This window comes from Carya illinoinensis, chromosome 13, assembly GCF_018687715.1.
Source record: "Carya illinoinensis cultivar Pawnee chromosome 13, C.illinoinensisPawnee_v1, whole genome shotgun sequence".
In the NCBI taxonomy this organism is placed as follows: domain Eukaryota; kingdom Viridiplantae; phylum Streptophyta; class Magnoliopsida; order Fagales; family Juglandaceae; genus Carya; species Carya illinoinensis.
Window position 1 is genome coordinate 20714572 of NC_056764.1, and position 20406 is coordinate 20734977.

Here is a 20406-nt window from a genome sequence, read left to right on the forward strand (position 1 = left end):
TACACCACGACAATCAACATCCCACAACCTGAAGGTCCAATAAACCATAGTGGTCAATACAATTATTAAAATCTGCCATAGAAGTGAGCGGCCTTGGATGGCCACCCACTCTTTCACTATCTTCTCCGATAATATTGAAGTCCCCTACCACAAGCCAAGGGGACTCATTGGCATCAACCACCTCTAAAATTTGCGATAGCTCTCTAAATTCCATGCTATTACACTTCGAGTAGATAAAAGAGATGAGCATCTTCTCTTCACCCAACCGAAACCACCCAGAAAGTAATTGATTAGTCTCCTACTCACAATTGTCACTTTAGAAAATCCATATTTTACTATCAATTTCCGCATTACTACAAAAATTTGATAATCCCATCACACAAGCCAAGTGATTCATTTTGTCAACCTTAGCAAAAGGTTCAAAAATCCCAACAATAGACACACCATACTTCCTCACTAAACTTTTCAAACGATTACGGGAACTCCCTAACCCTCCTAAATTCCACACCAAAATTTTATCAATCAAAATTTGAGTTTAGAGGGTTGAGATAAAATCCATTGTGATTGTCTCACTACGGTTTTCTTTGCTTCAGTCATGCGGCTAGGCTGGCTACTCTCAGGATCAGAGTTGTAATTCTTTTGTCGAACCAGTGCACCAGGAACACCTTAATCCTCTAGATCTGAAAGTGAAGCTGTTTGTTCCTCCCCCAGAATAACAACATTGTCAAATGGTATTTGAGTTATGCATTCCAACTCTAGTATTTCAGAGACCAAATTTGTGGGACCCCCCTCGAAAAAACCTCTACTTGGAGCCTCTACCATACCCAAAAACTCAACGGTAGGACTCCCAACGTCAACCTTCACTGCATGACTCCCACCCTCTTTTCCATGCATAATAATCAAGTCATGTATTGTCATGGGTTCATCATAGTCCTCTTCAATAGAGAATTCCTTCAACGGATCAGCACGTCAGTTCTGGCTGCTGTAATGTCGTCGTGACATTGCCTTGCATCTCCGCAGCCCCATCCGCAACCAAGGCCATCTGTTGTTCTCTCACATGCTCTTTCTCCCTCTCCTTCACTACCCCATATGCAACTCCATCCGCAACCAAAGCCATGGTTTGGTCCGTCATGTGTTCTTTCTCTCCCTCCTTCTCAACCCCACCACCCGATCCGCCACCAAGGTGACTTACTCCTTCTCTCCCTCCTTCTCACTGGTTTCTTCTTTCTCACTAGTTTTTTCCTTCCATACTCGCTAGTTCTTGATCTGCACACGGTTACTTGTCCCCCCTCCTATCTTGTGTTGCGTCTCCCCCATACGACAAACTACGTTCCTATGCCCTTTTCACATCAGCTTATCTATTCAATATATACCACTTAAATGTTCTTTCTGAAAGACGAATGGGCTCTTGCCCCAAACTGGCTAAGCACACACATGTGGTGACCTTTGAATTAACAAGCAAAAGCCCTAATTTCTGACTTGAGAAGTCATTGCATAGGGTGCCCGGGCTTGTCCCAATAAAGAGGAAGGGCATAGGAACGTAGTTTGTCAGTAAAACTGTAGGTAAAACTACTTGCTCTAGCTCAAAATTTTTTTGGCTGATTCTCAAACAAATATTCTAACTTGATCATCGGAGGCAACCTGGGGGACTCCAACCCCGCTCTACTTTCTGACTGCAAGTTACAAGAAGACATGGCTGAAATTATAGAAAATTTCCTTAACATTTTGCACTGTCTATGGGATTTTTCATTTCCTATATCTTAACATACTTTTTGTAGGCCTGCAGAAAACATGCTTTTCGTATCAGGAATAGAAACCATACAAAGCCATTACATTTTGCTAGAGAGAGAGAGTGAGAGAGCATTCATGCTGTTCGATGGTGCCCAAACATTGATTTTGCAAGGATTAGAACACCGTGACACGTTGTTCACACAGATTCAAGACACCGAGAAAAGAAAAATCACATAACTGCTAAGGTGCATGACATTTTTGAACTATTTTGACATTTTTCATTGATAAACAAAAAGTTGAACTATTTAGATATTTTTCAAAAAAAACATCGATCTCAAGGATTCACTAATTTTCATTTCTTTTATAGGTAAAAGTACTTTATATGGTATAATACTTGTAATCTTAATTAGTGTGTCACACTAGAGAGAGGCCACTCCTCATCACCTATCCCGACCCAAGGTACTAGCAAAGTAGATTTTAAGCTTTATAATTTTCAATTCATTCTGGCCTTTTTAATATTTATACAATGGGCATTGTCGGACTAAAGACATAATGTTATAATTAAAGGAAAAACAAGTAAGGGTAATTGTCAACTTACCCAAGAGTTCTACTAAGGACAACCGTCATACGAAATCGAGGGGCAACCGACAACTTTTCACAATGCTTTGTGTGACGCCCCTGACTCCCACGTGCAGAAATGCTGGAATCGTAACATCAGAATGATGACAACATGGGTCACGCACACCAACGATGAGTGTTAAGTGTGTGTACATGCAAAAAGTGTACAACAAAGGTCACAGAGGATAATTAAAAGTTAGTCAACCAAGTACCAGAATTTTAAATACATATTTTCCAAAATAAAAATGCCTTCAAAATTTATATAGTAATTTGATAAAATATAATACAAACCCAAAATATATAACAAAAGTGAGAAATCAATCCCAAAACACGAAAAGGGACCTAGGTCACTCCTCTGGTGGAGCCGATCCCTTAGGCTCAACATCCTCACCTGCATCAAAATTTACGATTCCATAAAATAGAACAGTATCGTTCGAATACCACATGAGAATGTGAATGAGGTAAGTAACCAGCAAAACAATCCACGAGATAAAAATACATTAATGCAACTAACATATATGCTTGAATATGTTGAAATATACATGAACCCCAAAACATCATTTTTTCCAAAAAATGAATCTTTTTCCAACACACCCCCAAATTTCCATTTGGCGTAAGACCATTCCATTAAAATAAACTACCATTTTTTCAGAAAACGGCCTGAGTTTAAAACTACCATTTTCCCAGAAAATGGTCCACATATTCGTTTATCAAGAACCCACCATTTTCCTAGAAAATGGCTCATTATCCAATAATCTTGTATGCACCATGATCTCCCTTAGGGACCATCCACATACCCTGGCTCCCTTTGTCCCACCACGGATAATGATAGTGTGTGTGACTTTGTAATACGCAATGCCTAGTTTTGCGCCCAGTCCATCCGTGGCCAAGCATCCTCTAGTCCCCGCCAACAGATGGGCCACGGAGTCGACATGAGACCCTTACCAACCTGTCTGATTCTGTTGTCGCCCAGCGACAACCCAAGAGATGTCACTCAATATATTATGCTCCCGAATGACAAGAGGAGCTTCATCAAGATAATGCCCCATATCGGCATGTGGTCGTGATACACATGCACCCAAAATCAGTTCTCCACACGAAAACTCAGTTTTCAGTTACAACACATGAACATGCATGAAATTATGTAATGAATATCATGATACCAAAAAAATCACAAAAGCACCAAGAATAAACCAATTTCCACAAACAGTCCCATCCTTCAATCCAACTTAACCCTCATACTCCTCAGACTCAAGTTCCAGCACAACCAACAAATTGTAGAAAATATGTCAGTACAAAAATATATTAAAATCTCAAGAAAAATCTTAGAAAAATTGCTTATAATGGTAGAAGGAAATTCTGGAAGATCAAGGGTGACACCAAAAGTGGCAGAGCAACAGCGGACAATGGTTTTCCAAGTGTGGGCCCTAGGTCTAAAAGCACAAAAAATGGAGGGAAAGCTACAAGGTGGTTCAGGCTAAGCATGGAGGAGCTAAGGGAGTTTTGTGAAGCTGGTGGTGGAGACTGGAGGTCGTGGGTGGCAGTGCACGGTGGTGGATCTAGAGATCCTGTGCGTGTAGAGGGAGGATTTAGGATAGCGGTTCTAGGCCACTACGTATTGTGTGAGGGAAGGGTTGGCTAGGGTCCAAAAGGGTAGTCGCTGGAATGTGGAGGAGCTAGGGTTGGTTGGGGTCTAAGAGGGTGGTCGCTGGAGGAAGGGGGAGTTGCTGGTGGTGGACAGGTGGTGTAGGGCTTTGCCACAGTGGCGCATGGAGAAGAACCTGTGGATTCTAGTGTGCCGTGAAGAGACATAGTGCCTGAGAGATATAGGTGGATTCCGGTGGGGTGGCAGTTGCCGGCGTAAGGGGAAGTCGTCGAGAGGGGTGGTGACGACCAGGGTGCACGGTGGCGTTGGGCTAGGGGAGGGGGAATGCACGGAGAAGAAGAGAAAAGTGAGAGGGGGGGTCGCGCGGAAGGCAGGGGAAAAAGGAGAAGAAAAGGAGAAAGATGAAAGAAAAAGGTAAAAAGAAAAAGGAAGTGAAAGAAAGGAGACCCAGTCTTTTCATCTTGGGTCTCCAAACTGATCTAACGAAAAGGATTTCAAAACGACAATTTACATAAAATAGTTTAAACGCAGTGAATAAGTAAAGTAAAATCATAAAATCCAACAATAAAATAATTTAAAATAAAGAGCAATTTAAATAATGAACAATAATTAATAACAATAAAGCACATTGAATTTAATTTTCATAGTTAGAAATAATAAAATAATATAACTAAAATCATCTAAAATTTTGAACAAGAAAGCTCATAATCTTATTAAATGAAATAATTTTTTAATTAAAATACATGTAAATATAGTGTATCACTCTACGTCAGCTAATTTCAGGAAAAAATAAAACATGAAAAGCGAAAACACAAAAAGAAATACACAAACGTAGCTCTCGAAAATCAGAAATTTCATGTTGAAAGTTTTTAATAAACAAGCATATGTAGCCAATATAAATCAAATAAAATAAACAAAAGTAAACCTTAGTAAAAAAAAATCAAAATGATAAAAACAAACATAATTAATGTCTTCCTTTTTTCGTTATTTTTGGATATATATTAAATTATATTTTTATAATTGAATATAATTTTAAAGAAATAATTTTAATGTATGGTTTATCTCAATAAATTAGTCTATTTAATTGTTTTTCTACATTTAAAAAATTAAATTATGTAAGTCTACAGTTCAAGCTTGTAACATATTCATTTGAATGAAGAAAAGAAAATAGAAATGGCGGCCAAATTTGTTAGATCAGTTTGCATGATATACTATGATTGTGCTACTTTTGGGACAAAACATGCACATCGTCCCAAATAACCATCTTTTAGGATGAAATTTTGTTCAAAAATTTTGTTCATTCCACACACATTTTGTCCCAAAACATAAGTTTTGTTGCAGTCTTTTTATTTTTTTCCTCATTTTTTAGTGGAATTTCTAATTTTTCTTTTTTTAAGTTTAGTACTTTATTTATTTTTACTTTTTTTTTTTTTTGTTTTTTGCAAAGTATAGTTCTAGCTTTATATTTTTGTATTCATTTTGATATTTTTAATGTTTATACTATGGGTATTGTGGGACTAAAAACATCATGTTATAATTAAAAGAAAAACAAATTAACAAGGGCAATTGCCGACTTACCAAAACATTGTTTGGGTTGCCCAATGTGGCATCGCCTTAGGCCATGCATGTATCCCATTGGTTCCTTAACCTTGGCAACAGTCACCCTTGGGTTATAATAATATATATATTACAAGGGATTGGCCACACCCTTTTCTTTTCTTTTCCTTTTCTTTATAACTAGAGGACTTGAGAAATAAAATCAGGGCATGATCCCCACCATATACTTATAATATTAGTAACATTCCAAGCAAACTTTCTAAGCCTATGTGAGGGTTCATTTCCCAATCTCCCAACATGCTGAACTTTGCAGCTGCTAAACCTCTATATCAATTCTCGAGCATCTTTGATTATATTACTTAGCAGAAACATAGAATCTTCTATATGTTGAAGATCTTGCACCATTAAAGGTGGATCACTTTCTAAAATAAGATCCTTAATTCCCAAGTGAACACTTAGCATTGCTAGCAATTCAATCTTTATTGGATCATTCACCTCATGCTGCTTGCTGCATGCTACCATAATCACTGCCCCTTGGTCATCACAAAGAATAATCCCTACACCTGCACTGTGTTGATCAGCAAACATAGCACCAATCACATTTAGTTTCATAACCCTTGTGGTGGAGGCACCCATCGACAACAACTCTATTCATCTTCAATGGCTTACCTTTGACTTCTTTATAATTCTTCTGCATAGCAAGGGCATGACCAACACTTGATTGGGTAACAAGTTCTTATCCTCATAAACCATCTTATTTCTTCTATACCAGCAACTCCATGCAGTTAGAAAGAAAAGCTCCATTTCCTCTCTGCTACATTTTCCACTTACCTTGCTGGCCATCCCCACAAACTCTTGACGAGAGTCAGTTAATTGAAATGTAGGAAAATATTTGAGCCTTGCCTCTACACATCTAGAAATGCTAAGTAATAATAAACGGGATAGTGCCAAGAAGAATCCCTTGTGATTCGAATTCTTTGAGTCATTGAACGACTACATCACCATCGCCCACCATGACATACCATGAACATGGTTAATGCCCAACGCAATGGCTGTTGTCTTCTATACGCCTGCAGCAATACTACCAGTGCAAAGCACATCATTTAAATCTTCTGAGTGGCCTTGAGTGTAGCAGTTACACCGAGAGGACAACAGTATTCCAAGAGATTGCACCCGAGAGTCCAATGCTAGCCAATTGAATTGGGCTTTCCACAAGCACACAGAAATGTTTTTTGGAAGAAGGGGATGCCAAATCTAATCCATGCCCAGCTGGTCCTTTCCATTGCCCACCTTGCCAGCCACAATGACGTGCATAATCTCCTCTGTTTTTTCTAAACTAACTAGTTCCACAAGACGGTTCTCATCCGAGGTTCCATCAACCCATACCTCTTCTTTTTTTTTTTTAATCTCAGACTGCTCAACGTCCCTACTGTCACACAACGGCCCACTCGCCAACCAATGATCAAACCAGAACGAAGAGCTGCCCTCTCTCACCTTCACTATGACGTTCTCTATGACCTCAGGAAAAACCTTCATAATGGACTTCCAGAATCGAGAAGAATTACTTCTAGCCTCAGCAAGGTAAATGTGGCTGTGTTTCACATATTTCACTCGGAAAAACTTGGTCCATAGACTACCAATTCTTAGCAATCTCCATGCAAATTTCATGTGAAGGGACCTCTGCACTTCATGGAAGTTTCTCATGCCAAGTCCCCCTTCCTTGTAAGGTTTGCATATTCGATCCCAAGCACAACATTTCATCCTCGATTTCCCATTCAATTCTCCCCAAAAAAATGTAGAAATCAAAGAGTTGAGTTTTTTGAAAATCTTCATAGGCACATTTAAAACCGCCAAATGGTGTGTAGTCATACACGATAAAACATGTTTTATGAGCGTAAGCCTACCACCTTGAGATAGTAAATGCAATTTCCAGCCAGCTACTTTCTTCTGAATCTTCTCAATAAGTGGTTCCAAGACTCTTGATGTAAGACGTCCTTCAACTAGAGGGACCCCCAAGTAGGTGACCGGGAACTTTCTTTCCACAAAATCAGTGATCTCATGAGATTACGACGCTGCGCACAAGTAAAGGTCTTTGAGAAAAAGAAAGCCAATATTTCCTTATTGATTAATTGCCCAAATCACTTTTCATATACCTCCAAGGTTTTTATAAGCCTATGAACCGAGTGCTTGCCACCATTCACAAAAACTAAAAGATCATCCGCATACAGTAAATGTGTGACAAGAGGCGCACCCACAGGATGAGAAAAACATCCAAATTGACCCTCTTCAAAATTATTGCGAAGTAATCTTGACAACACCTCCTCCATAATAATAAATAAATAAATATGGAGAACCAAGTGGACTGAACACACTCCCTTACAAGATGACAAACCTGATGAGAAAAGCCAAAAGATGTTAACACATTCAATAAAAATTGCCAATTTATGCAATTATAGGCTTTGGCCATATCAATCTTCACCATAATGTTGCCACCCTTTGTTTTCTTATTCAGAGAGTGAACCAGTTCCTAAGCCAAAGTGATGTTTTCAAAGATGCTGCAGCCTGGAATAAACGCTCCTTGTTCATGAGAAATCAACTTAGATAAATAAGGTCTTATCCTTTGCACGAGAACCTTAGAAGAAATCTTATACACAACTGAACAAAGACTGATAGGATGGAATTTGTCAAAACTCTTAGGATCCTCTTCCTTCAAAATCAACACCAAATAAGATGCCATGTAAAATCTAGGTAAAGCAAAATATGACAATAACTCCTTGGCTGCCTCAACAAGAGCCACTTTGATCAAATCACGGCAACTTAAATAGAAACCCGAGCCAAACCCATCTGGTTCCCGTGAGCTCTCTTTCAAAATTGATTTCAAAGTAGCCAAAATCTTAGTCTCAGATGGGGCCATAGCAAGAGCCAAATTATTCTCCTCATATATAGAGCACTGTATAAGGAGTGCGAGATCCACCTGTTCAACAATAGAATCATTTGAGAAATAGTTCTGAAAATAATTTAAATCTTCTTGGTGGACCTATTCCAGCAAGTTCAAAATGAATCCATTCTCTAGCCGCATGTTTATTATGACTTTATTTTTTCTCCTTTGGTTAACAACTGCATGGAAGTATTTTCCATTCTGGTCGCCCTCTAAAAGCCACCACATTTTTGCCAATTGAGAGAGTCTGGATTCTTCATGTCATTCACATGTATCCAATTCAAGTTTAGTCACCAAGAAATCACATTCTACCTCATCATCATAGCCCCCTTGTAACCGACTCTCTAAGACCTCCAATCTCTCTTCTAATTCTTTAATGCTCTGCCCCACATGCCCAAATACCTGTTTAATCCAAGCTCGTAACGCAAGCTTTGTTTTTTTCAATTTTTCCACCAACCTTACAAGACTCACAGATGTAGTAGGTTCCTTCCATACTTTTCCACACATCACAAAAAATCTACATGAGATACCCACATATTTTGAAAGCGAGAAGAATGAGGGTCGTAGCTTACCACTGGTTTTTGGGAATGAATGAGCATAGGACAATGATCCGATGTCTTCCATTGAAGACATTCAAAGAAGCTGAATGAAACCTATTTGTGAAATGTGTATTAATCAGTGCTCTATCAAGCCTTGCCCAGCTTCGAGTTTGCCCCTCATGGCCACTACACCACGATAGTCGGCGTCCCACAACCTGAAGCTCCAATAAACCACAGTGGTCAATACAATTATTAAAATTTTCCATAGAAGCTAGCGGCCTTGGATGGCCACCCACTCTTTCACTATCTTCTCAGATAATATTGAAGTCCCCTACCACAAGCCAAGGGGACTCATTGCATCAACCACCTCTAAACTTTGCCATAGCTCTCTACATTCCACAACCCCATCTGCAACCAAGGCCATTTGTTGTTTCGTCACATGCTCTTTATCCCCCTCCTTTACAACCCCACCTGCAACCAAAGCCATGGTATGGTCCATTATGTGTTCTTTCTCTCCCTCCTTCTCAACCCCACCCGCTAACCCATCCGCCACCAAGGTGATGGCTCCTTCTCACCCTCCTTCTCACTAGTTTCTTCTTTCTCACTAGTTTTTTCCTTCCATACTCGCTGGTTCTTGATCTGCACATGGCTACTTGTCCCCCCTGCTATCTTGCATTGCGTCTCCCCGATACGACAAACCACTTTCGTATGCCCTTGTCACATCAGCTTATCTATTCAATATATACCACTTAAATGTTCTTTCTAAAAGACAAATGGGCTCTTGCCCCAAACTAGCTAAGCGCACACATGTGGTGACCTTTGAATTAACGAACGAAAGCTCGTAATTATAACTTGAGAAATCATTAGATAGGACTCCAGGGCTTGTCCCAAAAAAGAGGAAGGCCAGGAAAGCCCTATGGGAATAGGATGACAGCAAAAAAATAGATGCACCAAAGATCTAGATCGGCGTGCAAAAGTGAGACAACACATTGACAAACAGGCCCCTGCCTGAAAAATCCGTAAGAAGCCACACCGCATTAAATAACCCATGCAGGATCACAGCCCAGCATAAGATCTTGTCCCTGATAGAACACCTAGAGAGAGACCACACCTCACCACTTGTCTCAACTCAAGGAACTGGCGAGAGAACTAGAATTAAATGCAATGACATGGCACCTCGTACAGGAAACAAACACTCCAGGCTCAGAGGAGAAGGAGAGGCTCAACCTTAAGGGAGAATATAATGCTAAAATGTAGGTAAAACTACTTGCTCTAGCTCAATATTTTTTTGGCTAATTCTCCAAGAAATATTCTAACTTAATCATCGGAGGCAACCCAGGGGACTCCAACCCATTCTACTTTCTGATTGCAAGTTACAAGAAGACATGGCTGACATTATGAAAAATTTCCTTAACATTTAGTACCATCTATGGGATTTTTCATTTCCTATATCTTAACATACTTTTTGTAGGCCTACAGAATACTTTCTTTTCGTATCGGGAATATCAACCATACAAAGCCAGTACATTTTGCTAGAGAGAGAGAGAGAGCATTCATGTTGTTCGATGGTGCCCAAACATTGATTTTGCAATGATTAGAACACCATGCCACGTTGTTCAAACACATATTCAAGACACCGAGAAAAAGAAAAATCACATAACTACTGTGGTACGTGACATTTTTTAACTATTTTGACATTTTTCATTGATAAATAAACTAAGTTGAACTATTTAGACATTTTTCAAAAAACCATCGATCTCAAGGATTCAATATTTTTCATTTTTTTTATTGGTAAAAGTACTTTATAAGATATAATATTTGTAATCTTAAATAGTGTGTCACACCTAGAGAGAGGCCACTCCTCACCACCTGTCCCGACCCAAGGTACTAGCAAGAGCAGTAGAATTAAATGCAATGACATTGCATCCCATACTGGAAATGGATACCCTAGGCTTAGAGGAGAAGCAGAGGCTCAACCTGAAAGGGAGAATATATAAGTTTGAAATGCCGGTAAAACTATATGCTTTAGCTCAAAAGTTCTTTGGCTAATTCTCCAAGCTAGAAATATTCTTCTTTAATCATCAGAGGCACCTCGGGGGACTATTAACCCCTCTACTTTCTGATTGCAAGTTCCAAGAAAACATGGTGGACATTACAAAAAATGTCTATAGCATTTGGCGCCGTTTATGGGACCTCTCTTTTCCTATATCTTAATATAGTTTTCGTATAGTGACGGCAACACGTGCTTTTCGTATCAGGAATAAAACCGTACAAAGCCAGTACATTTTGCTAGAGAGGGAGAGAGATTCATGTTCGGTATGTGGCCGGTGCCTGAACATTAATTTTGCAAAGATTAGAACCCATGTCACTCTGTTCAAACACAGATATTCAAGACACCGCGAAATGCAAAATCGCATAGCTGGTAAGGTACATGAAATAAAATAAAGTGAAGAGAAATTCAAAATCTGGAAATGTAAACATGAAGCCGTTCACGACATAAATGTACTCACAATCTCGATTTTCCTTGAAGAAGCTCCATCAACTATTTTACTTTTTGATTTTACAGCTACCTAGCTATTTAATAATCTCATTGATAAATAAATTTATTATGACATCTTCTCTGGTGCGAACTCATTGAATAAGATTTGAATAATTCTCTAATTAAAGAATAATAAAGTTGAACAATTTTGAAATTAAAAAAAAAAAACTCAAGGATTTATATAATATTTTTAATCTTAAATAGAGTGACACACTTGGTGGAGGTGGAAAATATTAAATAATCTTAGCTTTGAGCAATGCTCATTTGAAATGAAGAGGTATGCATCAGCCACTATCTATCTCTTTTCAACCTCTCTCTCTCCTCAAGAACTCTCTCATCGAACCCCCTCTCTCTCCTCAAGCTCTGTCTCATCCCTGTCTCGCTCATCCACTTGACGCTTTGCTCTCCTAGACCGTTCGATAGGGTCTTCCCTTTGTGTCCAAGATTATGAACCTGTGCTTAGCCAGGTGGACCTGTTTGCGAGGTGTTCCTATCTTTGAGAGGTGCGGTCCCCACGTTAGCTTTTCAACCAAGAACTTTTTATTACAAGAGTCTTATGATATAACTTCCAGTAAAATTAATTAATTACTTATAGGTATAAATAAAGTAATACATAGACTAAGGCATTAACTCAAGCTAAGCTAACATGTAATAAATATTACACTTACATATGTAACACGTATTACGAGTCTTAAAATGAGCTCAAGCAAGTTAAGTTGAGTTAATACTAGTTTTTTTCACGGGCCTAAATAGAGTCAAGGGTTTATATAAGTTTTGCTCGTTAGTTTTGAAACAAAACTTTTCTTATGCATTCCCCTCCAAGTTACCGTTAATTTGAAACAAATATCGACTAACTAGTACTTATTAAACTTTTCTCTTTATAATACACAGATTTTTATCAAGGAATGTTTCCAAATAAATGCCTATCAAAAGATGTGACTTCAAAACAATATAACGAACACTTTTATGAAAACAATATATACAACTGTTGAAAGCTTGTAATAAACAAACAAATGTAGCCAATATAAATCAAATAAAATAAACAAAAGTAAACCTTAATAATAAAAAAATCAAAATGATAAAAACAAAAATAATTAATGTCTTCCTCTTTTTCGTTTTTTTTGGATATATATTAAATTATGTTTTTATAATTGAATATAATTTTAAAGAAATAATTTCATCTTTCTTGTGAAATTATTTTAATGTATGGTTTATCTCAATAAATTAGTCTTTTTAATTGTTTTTCTACATTTAAAAAATTAAATCATGAAAGTCTATAGTTAGAGCTTGTAACATATTCATTTGAATGAAGAAAAGAAAATAGAAATGGCGGCCAAATTTGTTAGATCAGTTCAAACGACATGCTATGTTTGTGCTACGTTTGGGACAAAACATGCACATCGTCCCAAATAACCATCTTTTAGGATGAAATTTTGATCAGAAATTTTGTTCAATTCAGTCCGCACACATTTTGTCCCAAAACATATGTTTCGTTGTAGTCTCTTTTTTTCTCATTTTTTACGGAAATTTCTAATTTTTCTCTTTTTTTAATTTTAGTACTTTATTTATTTTTACTTTTTTCTTTTTTCTTTTTTTTTTTTTTTTGGCAAAGTTTAGTTTTAGCTTTATATTTTTGTATTCATTCTGACTTTTTTTTTTTTAAAGGTAGTTTTCATTTCACTAAAGTAGATTCTGAATACATGGAGGGTAGTTCTCCATAAAGGTATGTTCCCCCGAACATGTCAAACTTAGCTAGCACATGTGCTACTACATTGAACTTCCTAGAAATATAATGAATAGACCAAGGACGAATTCACAAAAACAAGCTTAATATCTCTAACCACCAGACCCGTGGGGCTCCAGCACTCATCTCTGCGTTGGACAGCTTGAACCACTGCTGATGAATCTCCTTCTAACATGACCTGATTCAATCCTATATCAAAGCAAAGTGTAGATGCTTTAAGAGCTGCTACTGCTTCCCCTAGCAAATGATCTGGATTTAAGAAGATGGATGAACACACTGAAGCTATGACCATACCACTCGAATCTCTTACAACCACTCCCACACCAATCTTGGAGTTCTCTTTATCCACTGCTGCATCCCAATTAGCCTTGTAGAAACCTGGCGGAGGGGCAGTCCACTCAGTCCTGCTTATCACCTGAGTCACAGAAGCTTTGTCCCTGGTATTTGTCCATTGATTAATTGCTGTCAACTCTGTGTGGATCTACTTAGAGACCTGGAAGGGTGAGTGAAATAATTGCTCAAATAGCCATAGATTCCTCCTGTTCCATAGAGCTCTTGCTATAACTGCCACTTCTGTTAGCTCATGGGAGGAGAGATTCTCTAACATAGGTTTCAGAACCTCTAAAAAGGGGCCACTTTGAACATTTTGTTTCTGTATTCTTCTAGAACTCATAGACCAAACATCTTGTGCAGCTGAGCATGACCAAATGGCATGAGTAATTGACTCAGGAGCACTGGAGCAGATTGGATAGAGGGGAGAATCAACTATCTTTCTGTTATACAAGTTCAAACATGTGGGAAGGGACTCCTTAGTTGCTCTCCACAGAAAGGACTTCGTGGCATGAGGTGCTTGCAAGCTCCACATTTTCCTCCAGGTCTTCGACACTTGATTCAAACTTGAGCACTGCCCCTTCCTACCTTCCTCCATTGTTCCTTATAGATGGTATGCACTTCTAACAGTGAATTTTCCATTTTCTGAACACCTCCACGTCTGCACATCCTGACTACCACACTGGCTAATAGTCATTTTGCTGATTACCTTGGCCTCAGGTTCTGAGAAAATGGCATGGATGAGATTTAAGTTCCACTGCCTAGTGTCTGGATTTATGAGTTCTGCTACTGTTGCCTCTGCATTCAGAATTCTTACAGGTGATTGCACTTTAAAGGTAGAAGGACTTGGAAGCCACTTATCTTTCCAAATTTTTATCTGGGTTCCATCACCAACACTCCACAGCATTCCCTCCATAAGTACATGCCTTGCAGAGAGGAAACTTCTCCACACAAAGGAGTCGCTTGCTTTTCCTTTTGCTGAGAGAAAACTAGAGCCTGAAAAATACTTGGCCTTCAGTACCTGAGCTGCAAGGGAGGTAGGATTTTGAATGATTCTCCACCCTTGTTTAGCCAGCAGTGCTAGATTGAAAAGCTCAAAGTCTCTAAACCCCAAGCCCCCCCGATCCTTGGGTTTTCCCATTGTCTGCCAACTCAACCAGTGAACTTTTGACTTGCTATCTATTTGAGCCCACCAAAAGGACTGTAATAACTTGTTGAGATTCTTAACAATTGACTTAGGGAGTTTAAAAATTCCCATGCTATATGTGGGGATTGATTGCAATACAGATTTCAGCAGTATTTCCTTTCCACCTTGGGAAAGCACTTTAGTCTTCCAACTAGCCATTTTAGACTTGATCCTATCCACAACTGAACTGAATGCTTTGGTTCTTTGCTTCCCAATATAAGAAGGGAGTCCCAAATACTTATCAAAAGGACTATGAGCTCTGAGCCCTGCTTGCTGAAGGATAGACTGCTGAACCTCTCTCCTAGTGTTTCTGCTGAAGAATATGGAAGTCTTCTCTATATTGAGCCTTTGACCAGTGACTTCTTCATAACTGCTTAGTACTTGTCGAAGCCTACTCTATTCTTCTGGCTTGGACCTGCAGAATACTAAACTGTCATCAGCAAACAGCAGATGGTTTATTTTTAGGCCACCTCGAGCTGCTGGTAAACCAAAAATTAGGCCTTGATTCTCTGCTCTATTGAGGTTGTGACTCAGAAGCTCTGAACATATAATGAACATATAAGGGGAGAGAGGATCTCCCTGTCTAATACCTCTAGTGGGATGGAAAGCCTTTTGAGGGATGCCATTGATCAACAAGGAATAACTGACAGTTGTAACACACTGCATAATCAAATTTACCCAACTGACAGCAAAGCCCATTTTAATCATTACTTTCTGCAGGAAAGCCCATTCCACTCTATCATAAGTCTTGCTCATGTCTAGCTTTAAGGCCATAAACCTATTATGTTTTCCTTTGAGTCTAGTTTGCATCGAGTGTAGAAGCTCAAAATTAACCTCCCTGGGACAAAAGCACTTTGAGATGATGATATCAGGTTTGGTAGGATGGTTTTGAGCCTATTTACTATTACTTTGGAGACAACTTTATAGAGGACATTACACAAGCTGATGGGCCTGAAATTAACAACAGATTGGGGGAGCTTCTTCTTTGGTATTAGAGAGATGAAAGTTTGGTTTAGGTCACTGAGGCCTTGCCTGCTATTCAGTGCTTCAAGGACTGCTTCTGTAACTCTCTTCCCAACTGTGCACCAGTGTTGTTGATAAAAAACAGTTGGGAAACCATCCGGGCCAGGAGAGCCAAGGGGGTTCATGCCTTTAATTGATGTTGTCACTTCTTCTTCAGTGAAGGCCTTAGTAAGCCAGAAGTTCATATCTTCACTTACACACGGTTGAATAGACTGCAAGGCTTCATCAATATTCTCTGGATGGGATGTAGAAAAGAGTACTTGGTAGAAAGCTTGAAAGACCCTGGCTATACCTTCTTGGCTATGCTCTCTAACACCTTCCTCACTGGTAACCACTTTGATTGAATTCATCTGCTTCCTATGAGTAGCACACCTATGGAAGTACTTGGTATTCCTGTCCCCATCCCTAAGCCACCTTTGTTTTGCTCTTTGCCTCCACTTGAGTTCTTCCTCTTCAAGAAGCTCATCTATTTCCTTTTGTATTGTTTTAATCAGGCAACTAAACTGGCCTGTGTTAGAGTCTTGAAGTCTTCTGAGTCTTTCTCCCTTCTGGTCAAGCAATCGCTTATGAGTTCTGAATGCCTCCTTACTCCATGACTGAAGTTTTTTTCTACAACCCTCCAACCCTGCTTGAGTGTCTTTAAGTTTAGTCCCCTTAAAATATCTCTGGCTCCACACTTCTTTAATAAGATCCTTACAACCTTCTCTATTGCCCCAAGCCACTTCATATCTGAACATCTTTCTCTTTGGAAATACTTCTTGATCAGAATTAACACATTGGATTAAGATTGGGTTATGGTCTGAGCACTGGCCAGGTAGAACATGGGTTTGATTAACATCAAATAGATTTGCCCAATCCTCATTTATTAGGGCCCTATCTAATCTGGATTTTGTAAGTTCTGACCCTTCCCTTCTATTGCACCAAGTAAAGATTGAGCCTATATAACCCATGTCCATCAGACCACACTCAACCAAGGCCAACCTGAACTCTTCCATTTGTTTGAAAGGGCGGGTAGCAGAACCAAGTTGCTCTTCTTGGTACATGATTTCGTTAAAATCTCCCATACATAACCAAGGAGTTTGGATTCTAGAGTGAATTAGTCTCAAAAGATCCCAACTTTCATTTCTTTTAGCTATGATTGGTTGACCATAGAAACCAGTTAGAGTTCTTTTAAGACTCGAGTTGCTTGCATTTATCAGAAGGGATATATGGTGTTAAGAGTAAGAATCTAAATTTGCTTCCACCCCCTCCTTCCCTAGAAAGGCCAGTCCCCCACTTCTTCCACGACTGTCTACTGAGAAACTACATTCAAACTTTAATCTATCTCTAACCTTTTCAATACTCTCCCTCTTGCATTTAGTTTCACTAAGGAAGATTATGTCAGGGCTCTTCTCCTTCACCAGAAGGTGAAGCTCACGAACTGTCCGAGGGTTCTCAAGCCCTCGGCAATTCCAAGCTAAGTGTTTCATGGCAATTGGCAAGGCTGGAGACCAGCCTCTGCCAACTTAGCTTGTTTAGCTCTTCTCCTAGTCATAATAGGTTCGTGCAACTCCACCCCTAGTCTTCTCTTTTGTTTCAGGCCATTAGAATCAGTCATAACAGTGTCACTGAGGCCCAGAGATCCAGTAGGGTCATGAACACCCATAGAACTAAAATCTCTCGCTCTTCTCTTCCACGTAGGACCTTTGCATAGCCTACTAGAGAGTATTTTAATGGGTGAGTTATGTGATGGGGAACTGACCTGGGGGTTATCCCTGACAGGACTTGAACTAGAGTAGTTCCCTTGTGCCATGCTGAGGCCTTGACTAAAGGCGACTCAGTTTGATATCCCAGCCTCTTTAGGCTGTTCTACAACCACTAGGGGAGTCTGTAGATTCCCACTACTTGCCTGAAGAGGGATGTTTAGTTGGCAACTAGGTTTGTACTTGTTTCCTTTCCCTAGTAAAATGCCACTCAGCTGCACATTGTTAGAACTCCCCATCTCAGCTTGCTCAAGACCTACTCCAGGGTTGCCCTGTTTGCTAGGCCCCGTCCCATCCCAGTCAGCCCTACTGTCCCCTGGCTTGTTTTACCGCCAACTTCCTGAGCTTTCGGATTCTCCACCCTTCTTGCCAAAGAAGGAAGCACTTCTCTGCTGGGGGCTTGCCCTGAGCCACGTTCCATACTGCACCTCCGTTTCCTCACGTAGTTTCCCTCCTAAAGGAGGGTTTGGACAGGAGAGGCCAACATGCTTAATAGTTCCGCACTGAAAACAAAACGTGGGTAGTCTTTCATACTTGAAAGGGATCCAGTATCGGTTCCCATCCAAGTTAATGAATCTACCATGTAGAAGAGGTTTGGATATATCAACTAAGACTCGGACCCTGAGAAAGTTTCCCCATGCCATTCCACTTGCGTCGACATCCACTGCCAAAACTGGACCCACTGCCGAGCCCAACCTTTCTCCCATAGTTTTATTCATACCAGCAAACGGTAGCTCGTGAAGTTGTAGCCAGAAAGGTTCAAACTTGAAGATAATGTCCTTTGGAGCTAGAAATCCTTCACAGTTGAATAAGCAGACTAAGGACCTATCAAAAGACCAGGGTCTTCCCGCTAGAACACGATCTTTTTCTACAGGATTTTGAAACTCAACAAGACTTCTATTAAATCCTAGATCCTTAAAGTGCACCTGGCCTTCCACTTTCCATGCTTTGCTCATAGTGGATTGAAATGCTTCTCTTTTTACTTCTTTTTCTGCTACTACAAGGATTGCCAGACATTTCTTACTTTTCTCTATAGATAGTAAAACTTCCTCTGTTGGGACAGGAACTTCTTGCTTCTCCTCTTCCGTGAGCCGTAATCCCTCGTACATATTGGACAATTCTTCTGCCGTATCCATACTCTAAGCCAACACTAAAACTGAACCGTAACCACCTCTTCGAACAAAGTTCAAGAGATGAGCCTCTATGTTATGAAAGAACAGTAGAGAGGAAGCACCTCACCTCTCAAGCCGAGAGAGAGGAAAAAAGTATTGGTCCGTTAATCCAGTTGTTGGCTTTTTCCATTCTGACTTATTTAATGTTTATACTATGGGTATTGTGGGACTAAAAACATCATGTTATAATTAAAAGAAAAACAAATTAACAAGGAAAATTACCAGCTTACCGAAACATTGTTTGGGTTGCCCAATATGGCATAGCCTTAGGCCATGCATGTTTTCCATTGGTTCCGTAACCTTGGCGGCGGTCACCCTAGGATTATAACAATATATATATTACAGGGGGTTGGCCACACCCTTTCCTTTTCTTTTCCTTTTCTTTATAACCAAAGGACATGAGAAATAACATCAGAGAATGATCCCCACCATATACTTATAATATGAGTATCATTCCAAGCAAACTTTCTAAGCCTATGTGCGGCTTCATTTCCCAATCTACCAACATGCTGAACTTTGGAGCTGCTAAACCTCTATCAATTCTCGAGCATGTTTGATTGTATTACCTAGCATAAACATAGAATCTTCTGTATGTTGAAGATCTTGCACCATTAAAAGTGAATCACTTTCTAAAATAAGATCCTTAATTCTCAAGTGAACACTTTGCATTGCTAGCAATTCAATCTTTATTGGATCATTCGCCTCATGCTCCTTCCTACTTGCTACCATAATCTGTAACGCCCTAGTCCCGAAGGGGTTAGAGAGTTAACTCTTATAACCTGAAAACATCTCCAATAACACAACCATATATAATCCAAGGACTCCAAAATAATAAATTCATTTATTCAAACCAAGTGTACTTGTTCTTCCATCAAGATACCGAAGTAAAACCTCAATAAAATAAATTAAAATCTCCTCCAACACTCATAAATATCCATAACTCAAAACACCAAAATAACATAAATAATAAATCTATCAAATAAAACTCTCCAATAACTACTTGTACCCTCTGGCACTTATTTCTCAACAACCATTGAATATTGTTAACAATTTCTACTCTTGACTCCTAGTTGAAGCATCAAAATTATCTGAAATATATTATGGAAATAGAGGTGAGTTATCAACAACTCAGTAAGCAAAGATCATATATTAGGGTGTAAATATGAGCATTTATAAAGTTCAAAATGCAAAACAAAATATTTATCTTTTGAATGCTAAAATCAGAACACTTGCTTTCAGAATGCAAAACATGTACCAAAATATTAGAGCGAAACTTTTAGAAATAATCTTATTCAAAACTAATCCTTTGGCATAGCATAAATCATCATCATCATATCAGAGCATCATATCATAACAGAGCCCATGTATAACCCCCGTGGTAGGGTTGTGCATATGTGAATAAGCAGGCAAAACATAAACACTCTGTCACCAAAGTGTGCACTCAAATAGAGACTACTACTATAACCCGTGGCAGGGCCATATCCACTATTATAACATGTGGTTGGGCCGTATCCACTATTATTACCCGTGGTTGGGCCGTATCCACTATTATAACCTGTGGTAGGGCCTTATCCACTATTATTATTCGTGGTTAGGCCATAATTGAACAGAGCGGAAGCAGAATAAAATTCATAATAAGAAAGTCATGCCAAAAGCTGTTCAGCTTGCACATCATATCAAA

General features: G+C 39.2%; 2 protein-coding genes across 2 annotated transcripts; both read right to left on the reverse strand.

Moving 5' to 3' along the window:
• Positions 1-13309: 13309 nt before the first annotated feature.
• LOC122291034 lies at positions 13310-14200 on the reverse strand. Its single transcript, XM_043098684.1, has 2 exons — positions 13766-14200; positions 13310-13687 (listed from the first exon to the last, which is right to left on the reverse strand). Exons 1-2 carry the CDS (start codon positions 14198-14200, stop codon positions 13310-13312), a joined length of 813 nt encoding a protein of 270 aa, XP_042954618.1.
• A 6-nt stretch (positions 14201-14206) lies between these two features.
• Positions 14207-16854, reverse strand: LOC122291035. Its single transcript, XM_043098686.1, has 2 exons — positions 15623-16854; positions 14207-15098 (listed from the first exon to the last, which is right to left on the reverse strand). Exons 1-2 carry the CDS (start codon positions 16852-16854, stop codon positions 14207-14209), a joined length of 2124 nt encoding a protein of 707 aa, XP_042954620.1.
• Positions 16855-20406: the final 3552 nt, after the last annotated feature.

Coding starts and splice junctions, on each gene's coding strand:
- LOC122291034 (XM_043098684.1), bottom strand. CDS start 14,200: ATGGAGGAAGGTAGGAAGGGGCAGTGCTCAAGTTTGAATCAAGTGTCG. Junction 13,688..13,765: donor TATTTCACTCACCCTTCCAG/GTCTCTAAGTAG, acceptor TCTGTGACTCAG/GTGATAAGCAGGACTGAGTG.
- LOC122291035 (XM_043098686.1), bottom strand. CDS start 16,854: ATGTACCAAGAAGAGCAACTTGGTTCTGCTACCCGCCCTTTCAAACAA. Junction 15,099..15,622: donor AGTGCTTTTGTCCCAGGGAG/GTTAATTTTGAG, acceptor ATTCTTCAGCAG/AAACACTAGGAGAGAGGTTC.